Consider the following 10,134-nt stretch of genomic DNA (forward strand, 5'->3'; position numbering starts at 1 on the left):
CAAATCATGCCCAGAACCAAATTTACCTCTAATATAGAAATATAATTTTTAATTTGACTGGTTTAAGTGTTATGGTTGATTTTAATGGAACACATTTTGGGCTCAGTTTCACCTTCACCCCTGTCTGATCTCTAATCTAACTCTCATCTGTTGTGCAGCTCCTTTACTGGTGGAGACAGATTTGAAAGTTTCTTCTGTAAACGATGATAATGCAGCTGAAATCGGCATCATGTGGTTTATTGATTTGGCCAATGGCAGACAGCGCTGTATGCCACGTAGCCCTGTGGGTCAGAGTGATGTGTCACTACCATGCCCACAATGACAATGACAACATGCTGATGCTTAGTACTTGCAGTGCTTAGGATGATCACCGTCCTAGGTTAGAGTGTACTAACATTTCTAATTACAGCTGAGGTTAATAGAAATGCTATTAATTAAGCAGGAATTCAGTCGTAAACCAAAACATTGGAAATATTTGAATGATGACCTGATAATGTTGCTGTATGAAAAGTTACAAATCACCCTGAAGGAGAAACAAATGTCTGTACCAGATTCATGATCTTCCATGATGGCAATTGTTGTTGAGATTGTTGGACAAAAAAAACAAAAATGTGATGAAATGTGAATGGAAATTTTGACCTCATGGTTCACAGAGGAAAAGTTAGGGGATCACAAAAGTCAGTAGGATTCCTCCTCTGAGGACCATGAATGTCTTTAAAAAAGTTCATGTGAATCCATCCTCTAGTTGTTGAGATATATTAGTCTGGACCAAAGCTGTGGACCAACCAACTGACATTGTATTGGGGTTGGGGCACATGTAGCTCTGTTTTGCTTGTGTTTTTGTTTATAATAAATTTCAGCGTTTTTTTCATAAAGCTCTTCATGTCCTCTTGTTGAAGAAATATCCCCTGACTGTCCACAACAGGATGGCACAGGGCTCAGTCAGTGTTTTACATTGCACATAAACAATCCTAGGGAGAATCTGTCAATTACAACTGATTTCAACAGATTACAATGCAGCAGATACAGCTGCATACACAGCTTAATGTTTTTGCCAAGGTTTTTTTGTAATTGGATTTATTCAGAATTTAATTGGCAGTAAATCTTAAATCAGGTATACCCCTATATTAAAATGCCACTTGTCACCTTGTGTAAATAATTTGGCTAACCCCTGTATTACATGTGAAATCAAGAAAAGGTTGGTAGCTGCCCCCTAGTGGTTTAAAATGATAGGGGTGTAATTGCTCTGTTTTCTAACAGTCGTCACTGTTTTCACTAGACAAGTCCATTTGTAAACTTTACTTAGAGAAGTTTATCTTTCAGCAGCCCCCATGTCTCTCCTCATATTTACTTACTCCACCAATGACAAACTACAGGTGCTTTTGTTTGTACTTAAGCTACACAGTTTGGTTGAAGAGTTTCCATCTTAAGATGAGCAATGAAAAACAAACTGCAGTCACATTATTATTATTTTTTTAAAACATAAAGTCCGAATCATTTAATGGATTTAAAATGCCAAAAGCAGATTTTTTGGTGTTCTGTGTTTGGTATACTTGGCCATGGGTTTTATTGGTTTTTAGTGTCATACATAAAAAAAACTAAACATAACACTTTGTTCACAAAGTTATAGCAAGAAAGAAATACTGCTGTAAACAACGTTGATTAAAAAAAAAAGTATAAAAAATACACGTGGGCACTGTATTTGTATATAAATACATTTCATTTTGTTTTATTTTTCCTGTGTAGAGACGTTGAACGTACACTGACGATGACGACATCCAGCCTGACTCTGTGATTGGCTGGACGGCCTGTAACTCAACTGAGCTGCCAGAGCAGGAAGGGGCGGGACAAAACAATAGAGGAGGGATATGGTGCTATCATCATGGCGGGATGCATGAAAATCATAAACGGTTTCTTTTCTGAAAGTGCCAAATTAATGTTTTTTATGGTGCTTTCTACCTGTTTACATCAGACCTCACAACAAGCTACGGGTAAGACGCGTTGTTACGAGGCAATAACAGAGACTTTAATTGATACATTACATATTTTGAACGAGTATCGTTGCTGAGGCTAACTCATGTTAGCTTACGTTTGGTCTTTGAAACTGTACAGAAGTCACTTGATGATAAGCTATTGTGCACCTTATTCACGTGTCACTGCGACCTGTTATCTTGTTCTGTCTCTATAAAAGGGAGACAGCTCATGTAACGCCATCATTTGTTTTGCGGTTGTAGTTTTAAGCTGTGTATAAATCTGTATAAACCTTAACGTTGCTTAAGTTAACAAGCCCGCCCCGCCCTCAGGTCATTCATGCTAATTATAAAACCAGTGCGTCACTGATCTTAACTTGTTTCTAGAGCTCCAGAGATTAATCGATTAATGGCCAACTAGTTTGTTAATCGTAATTGATAATTGCCTAATTCTCTTATTCCAGCTCCTGAACGTGAATATATTCTATAACAGTAAACTGTGTATCTTTGGTTTGTGGACAAAACAAGACATTGAGGGTGTATCTTGGGCTTTGGGAAACACTGACCAACATTTTCCACCATTTTATGACATTTTATAGATTAAACAAGTGATCAATCACTCAAAAAAAAAAGTAATCAACAGTTTTTATAGCTATGAAGATCAGTGTGAAGGATGAAACAATAACATTAACACTGAATCATATATTTCTACTCAATATAATCACCCCCATCTTATCATATTGATTTAGCTTATAACATAGTATTTTATTGTGTGTGTCAGAGAGTCTTTGTGTCCGTATCCAACCAAAACTAGGCCAAAAGTTTAATATCTGAGTTGACATGCACTTATGTGCAGCTAGAAGCTGTAGCTATTTTAATCAGGATTTAAAAGCCTAATCAGGGAAGGTGCTGCAAATTAACTTAAGCTAGACACTGCTGTCCTGTTTATCTTCATGTTAAAATGTTTATCTATATGGTCTCTGTTTAATGAACATATTAAAGCTGGGTGAAAATCAAACACCATGATATCTTTGACCAAATACCTTGATATCCATATTGTGACAATACTGACTTTCTGTACTTTCACAAAATATTAACATAAAACATAGACAAGTATAAGAACAAGTAGAACAGTCTGGTAAGTTCAGAAAATTATATCAATTTACTGTAGTGCAGCCTTTAAAGCCAAGAAAAGGCAACACTTTTGCCATATCGCAATATAATGAGATGACAAGTTCAAGACAATATATTGTCTCATATCATGATAGTATATGCCATTCATAATGCCCGTGTTGTCCTTCACAGAACGGATATCTTTTAAATTTGTTGTTCATGTCACAGGCTTCTTTTACATATGTCACTTTTCTTGTCAAACCCAGGTAACAAACATTCAGTAATCGATCTCGAGGATGGAGAGAGCTATATCCTGTCAGGGTCCAACAGGTTCTGTTATAAAAACTCTGTAGTTCCAACCTGGAGGCAGACATGGACAAGAATTCAGGTAAGTTACATGAATGATGCCAACTCCAGAATTAAATGAATGTTTAATGCACTTTTATGTCAATCATGAAATAATTAATGTTTTTGTCATTATAACGTTGTTACCACACTCTTCTTCAGTTTGGGTATCTTGGGGTCAGATTCGAACAATTCTGTAAAACTGGTCACATATCTTTTGTGATTTTCTGGCAGGTCAAAGTGTGGAGCTCAAATGTGTTTAAGATGGTCATTGTGGAAGGTGAGGAGGAGCTGCAGGAGCTGGACCACTTCAGTTTCTGGGGCTGGTTCCAGAGCTTTTTACGCGAGCGGCACAATGAAACCTCTATTAACATCAGTCTGTTCAGCAAGAAGACGTGCTTCAAGATCGAGCCTGTTAACAAAGCTACGTACACCATCAAGCCCCTTCGAAGTAAGTGGTAAACAAATTAACAGAGCTAATTTGCTGGTTATTGACAGATATTGCAGGGCCAACATAACATATGTTATTTTTTCCTTGCAGAGTTTGATATCTATTTGTTTTTGGTATTCCTCACCGGAATGATGATGTTCGTCTTTGCAGACTCACTCAGCAGGTATTTTTTCTTTCTTGTGTACCATTGTTAGGATTTAACTGTATCTTGGTGTGTAATTAACCTTTTTTTTCCTTTTACACAAAGGAGTCAAGTTTTCTTCTACTCTGCTGGTATGAGCACCGGCATGATCGCCTCTCTCATCATCCTCTTTTTCATTTTGGCTCGCTTTTTACCAAAAGTAAGTTATTTCAGTATTTCAAATATCAGTGATTTTGCAACCAAATCACTTTGCTGGCGTACTTAATTATTGAACTGTTTGTGTTTGCTGTTTCTACAGAAAAGCCCTTTTTATGTGTTGATTGTTGGCGGCTGGTCGTTTTCTGTTTACGCCATCCAGCTTGTCTGCAGGAACCTCAACATAATTCTGCGAGAACACTGGAATGTGGCATTAGGTACCGACCCATCATGAACATAAACAACAAATAAATAGATAGTGATTTTGTGGAATTTGAAACATGTATAGCATATAGAGGATAGCATAAGTTACGCTTATTATTTATATAGAAAAATTTGCTAATTTAGCATGCAGGTTGCATGTTGCATAGCTCTGCCCTGTGTTGGTTCTTCTTAAGCACTTTATAAAGTCAATACTTTTTTGTTTTGTTTTTGTGTTTTAAAGGTTATGTAGCAGTGGTGGGATTCATCAGTTTTGCTGTGTGTTACCGTTACGGTCCTCTTGCGGATGAGAAGAGCATTAACATCTTGTCGTGGACGCTGCAGCTATTTGGGCTGCTTCTGGTTTATTTGGGGATTCAAATTCAGCAAGTCGCCTTTGCCATCATCGTGGCAGCTTTGTTCTCCAAAAATCTGGAGTATCCAGTCTTACTGGTTGTTGCAGCATGGAGGTGCGTGTTCAGAATCATGCCAGAAGGTGGCGTAAGAGTACAACTGACAGTCCATTTTAAACAGTTCATATGGTGTTCCTGTAACCTCCTGCAGAATGACAAAGCTCTGTTGTTGTTGACAGGAGTCAACACATTTATTTATATTTTGTTATAGTATGTAAAAGTTTTCAGTATTGCACAAAATGATTTTATAATCTCCATCACTATCTCTTAAGAGTTAATTGTTCTTTGGAAAATCTTGCAAGATGTCTGCTTATCTTAACCTTCTAGATTTAACCTGGTTGGCATTGCTTTAACTACTGAAGCTTAAAGCAGTGATATAAGAGCCTGTATTATTGCATTTTCTCTGTAGAATCATTAGTCATTCTCATTTCTCATATATCACATTTCTTTATTGCTTTGTCGTGCAGGAAAATTAGACGTTTTTTTAACTGGAAGCCAGAGCCACGTCGCCTGTTGACTGAGGAGGAGTTTCAGAAGGAGGGAGAGGAAGAGACTCGGCGTGCACTGGACGAGCTCAGGAAGTACTGCAACAGCCCAGAATGCAGACCGTGGAAGGCGGTGTCCAGGCTTCAGTCTCCGAAAAGGTGGATGTTGTGATGCTTTGTGTCTGAGTATATCATTTGTTGAAAAACATGATTAAACTCAGCCCAGCCTTGGGCTTACAAAAACAGAAAGAGACTCTTGAGTTACACATGAACTCATATTTGAGACTTCCTAGTAACTCAGTAACGTATTACCACGAAGAGATAATGTTATTGTTACTCAATGCTGCAGCTGACAGACATACAAAAAAATCATTTTAAAATTATTTTGACAGATATTGCGATTTTGAAGAGTCACAATTTTAGTGAGAATTTTTTAATTTAATTTTATTTTATTTAATTTTATTTAATGATCGTAAAACAAGCGCGTTCCCTTGTAAAAAGTATTCACCCCCTGGAAGTATTTATGTTGTACTGCCTCTGAACATTGAACATAAAGTAGATTTTATGTAGCTTGTATTGACAAAGATGAGACTGCAGATGATGCAGGTTTTGCCACAATACTGACTCACCAAAAGTTGGTACAGTACAGGTGTAGTTATACTACAATCAACTGAGACCCCTTGACTACAAAACACAGGTGAACTAATTATGTGACCAAATGGCTGCACCAGTGATGGTGCATTGATTACTTACAGTATGCAAACACTGTGTCTTGTATTTATAATGAATCAGATCACTTTGTAGAGGTTTTTTAAATGTTGTCATGGCAGGTATTTTTTTGTTGGTCAGTGAAAAAAAGAGAAAAAAAAGAGCCACTTCAAGTCTTCTTTGATTCAATGTTGTTACACTTCCAAGGAGGGTCGATAGTTTTTAGGAACCACCTTTTGTTGTTAAAATCAATAAATACACTTATCTACCCAACAGCGACATCATCTGTTATACTACACTACTACAGTGTCTAAAGTTTGTGGCCCAACAGGATAATTAGGTCTCCAACGTAACATAATTAATATAAAATAAATATGAAAACATCAAGCATGCATTTTAGATAAATGAGATGCATAAACCTTTAAATAACATGAAAAAAGATGATTAAATTGTATATAAACTAATGCGTGATGCAGGGTTTTTTTCTTACCTGGGAGTTATTGTAAACAGACATGATTGGTTTAATAAAAGGTAAACAGTTACACGTTTCAGGTGATTATACACTAATAAAAACATAATTAATATTGAGTGAATGTTGAATATTAAGCTGTATGTGAAGTATGTAGGTGCCCCTAAATACCAGTATGTGGTTTGTATACAGTATTGCAGTGATAATGTTGCTGATATTGTCACTTTAATTCACAGGTTTGCAGATTTCATTGAAGGGTCCCCTCACTTGATGCCAAATGAGGTGTCTGTCCACGTGCAGGAATATGGCTTTGGAGGATCTTTTTTTGAGGATGAATTTTTTGACACAGACGACGAGGAAGACGAAATCAAGCCCATGATGAAACCAGAGTGAGACAGCACAGTATTGGAGACATATGGAAATGGAAACAGTTGTTATTTCCTTTCAGAAAGGTGAGCGGAGAACAGCTCTCAGTGGCTCCTGTGCAAAGTTCCAGACTGACTTTGAATGACTGTTGCGGAGGAGGGATTAAGAAAAGCCTGGATTGTCTTTTCAGTCGCCATAGCCACAACCAGTCTTGGCTTTCAGTGAAAAAAACAATCACAAGCAGAACAGTTCGGTCAGATCTGTTATCAGCAGAAAAAATGTGTTGTTCAAAGATGTGCACTAAAGCCTGATCTCTTCTTTTTTTAAGGAACAAAGGCTTCTGTTAAAATTGAGGTTACATACAGTAAAACTCAGTTACTGACACCAGGAGGTTGAAGTGTTTAGACTTGTGTGATTGACAGTAGTTTGTGTTGTCTTTAGTCATATCTTAGAGAAGGTTTTATGTTTTAATTTTCAAAAACATGTTGCGTTCACAGCCTCGAGGCTCTAATTGGGCTCACTGCAATGAGAGCATCCAGACGACGTGTGTAGTACACCATACGTTAACCTTAAGCCTCGCCTCTGAACGGCAGCATGATGCGGTGGTTATTAGTCTAGCTTTCTGCTCGGGGAGAAACGTTCTGTCAAGTTTGTATTTCACTGTTTTCATTTTAATGGACATAGATCAGTGGAAGTGTCCGAAAGTATTTTGAATAAAAAAATATGTTTGAGCTCTGACATCTGTTCACATCATTGTGTAGGAAGCATTTGAAGCTAAATATCCAAGATTTTATTGGTGCTATAGCCTTTTCTCAATTGGACTCTTCAGCGAGTGCATTTCTTTAAGTACTGCACTTGTTTTGAGGTACTTGTACTCTACTTTCATTTCTACTCCACTACAATTTTAGAGGAAAATTATGTACTTTCAGTCCACCACATCTTTTTGAACACATATAGCAGCTTCTTCAGCAAAGAAGAATAAAGTAGCAGAAAAAGTAAAATACTCAAGTAAAGTACATGTATCTGAGAATTGTACTTACAAGACTCGAGTAAATGTACTTAGTTACATTCCATCACTGCACCGATCATGTATCTACTGTATAAATACGACACACAAGGTCCAATCTGCTGCCTAATGACTGTTTCTACTCGTTATACTTTAATGTTTTAGAGTTTTATTAATGCAGGACTTATTTCACTTTGAAGTTACTGCGACTTTATGAAATACTTTTTTTAAAAATGTATTCAAGCTATTTGTATCTACTGCTGCAACTATTGATTTCTATTGGTAATTTAGTTGATAATATGGAAAAAAATAAATAAGAAAAACCCATCAAAAGTTCCCATAGATCTACAGGATGTCTTTAGATAGTTTGTTTCGTCCAAATCATGTCCAAAAAACTGGACATTTAACTGTTCTTATCCAAACAACATCCCCAAACCCCTAAAATATCCAGTTTACACGATTAAAATCATTTGAGATGCTTGAAACTGAAAATTTGGGGCATATTTGCTTGATTAATGACTTGTCGACTAATCAGTTAAACATTCAGAATACATAACAATACACAGTCTGTTTTTAAATGATGGAGGATGAACATACATCTGTGGAGTTTCCACTTTACAAGCAGCAGAGGGCTGAACTACGTTACAAACAGCACTTGCAGAAGCTGTATTTTATTTTAACTACCACAGCGTACAGTTTGAATCTGCATATTTGGGAACTGAATTTTGCAAAGTCAGAGTTATGAATGGCATCTTTTGTTTTTTTTCCCCCTTTACCTAGAGTCCACAAAGGAAACAGCATTTTACTTTGCATATCAAGGTTTTACATCGATGATTAATTTGTAAAATATGATGCAGTTATAGATAAAACTACCTCAACAATAGATAAGAAGTTAAAATAGAATAAAATGCTACACACAGTAAGTGTTCTATAAAGTACCCAAAAGTCATTCTTGAGTGTAAGTAAGGGTATCATGTTAAAACATTACTTTGGTACAAGTTAAAATTACCCATAAGTGTAGTAGTAACAGTGGTAAAGTATCTTATTTTAAGTATTATTTAAGTACATGTAAAAGTAAATTATACATGTATACTGTTGACCATGGGCTGAACGATTCACGGATTCAATAGTCAGCATTTTTCTGATAATCAGAATCAGTACTGCTGATAAAATAAATTATGTTGCATGTAATCTGCAAAGTAACTAAAGTTATCAAATAAATAAAGTGGAAGGCAGCAGAGGGCTGGACTACGTTACAACGGCACTTGCAGAAGCTGCATTTTATTTTAACTGCCACAGCGTACAGTTTGAATCTGCATATTTGGGAACTGAATTTTGCAAAGTCAGAGTGACAAATGGCATCTGTTGTTTTTCCTCGTTTACCTAGAATCTACAAAGGAAACAGCATTTTACTCTAAAAACCCACCCAACCCGTCTACTGTGAAAATATGACCCTTTTTTGGAAGAGGTCTCGGGAAGTTCTACCATCTGCAGCGAAGTAAAAATTTCTGACCTTTCTCATATCTGCTCTTTACCGTTTGACATCTTGTCATTGTGCTACAAGAACACGGTGATGACTGGAACACATGCCCTGTTTTAGATATACAAGGTAAATCTAGTAACACTCATTAACATCACATTACATTAAAAGTGGAAGCAGGAATTTGGTGTTCAAGTGAGATAGCGTTATCTTAAATTAGGTGGCTTTCAGTAAATGGTGGAGAATGAAAAAGAAACGCTATTCATCCTTTATCTCGCACTCTTTAGTTTCAGTGGGCCTATCTGATGACCTTTAGACCTCTGCGTCCCACCACTGGCTTCTTTACATCGATGTGACTGTCCTCGTAACATTCAAAAGCAGGGAACACCCCAATGATTACGCTTGATTACACAACATGTATGAACCGAATGACAGTACTAGCATTATTTGCATGCAGACTCAGTTGACACAACAGAAAGTGTAATCACATTCACATGCTATTGCATTTCCTGTGTTTACTTCCCCAAAAGATACGTCACGAACAGGGAAACCTCACTGCGATGCAAACACGGCCACGTTACATGCGGAAGGGGGGGAATCCCTTGGATACATGAGCATATTGCAAACACTGTGACAGCCCCCTCATGGCAGCTTCATGTAAAGTGTCTGGAGTTCCCCACAGAAAGCAAACTGGCCCACGTTTGATTAAATGAGTCTTACACACCTCCACACAAACAATTTAGCATTTTTCAACTCCAGCAGGTGAAATAAAGATGATAAGACAACCATG

At 37.0% G+C, this 10,134-nt stretch overlaps 1 protein-coding gene across 1 annotated transcript; it reads left to right on the forward strand.

Annotated features, from left to right (window-relative positions):
- The first annotated feature begins 1,835 nt into the window (after nucleotides 1-1,835).
- Nucleotides 1,836-7,596, forward strand: nemp1 (nuclear envelope integral membrane protein 1). The gene is made up of 9 exons (XM_084367332.1): nucleotides 1,836-1,991; nucleotides 3,350-3,471; nucleotides 3,663-3,879; nucleotides 3,970-4,042; nucleotides 4,127-4,220; nucleotides 4,320-4,434; nucleotides 4,662-4,887; nucleotides 5,298-5,474; nucleotides 6,729-7,596. The coding sequence occupies exons 1-9, from the start codon at nucleotides 1,883-1,885 to the stop codon at nucleotides 6,883-6,885; spliced, it is 1,290 nt and encodes a 429-aa protein (XP_084223458.1). The 5' UTR covers nucleotides 1,836-1,882; the 3' UTR covers nucleotides 6,886-7,596.
- Nucleotides 7,597-10,134: the final 2,538 nt, after the last annotated feature.

The sequence above is a fragment of the Pagrus pagrus genome (genome assembly GCF_965226575.1).
Source record: "Pagrus pagrus genome assembly, chromosome: 11".
NCBI lineage: Eukaryota > Metazoa > Chordata > Actinopteri > Spariformes > Sparidae > Pagrus > Pagrus pagrus.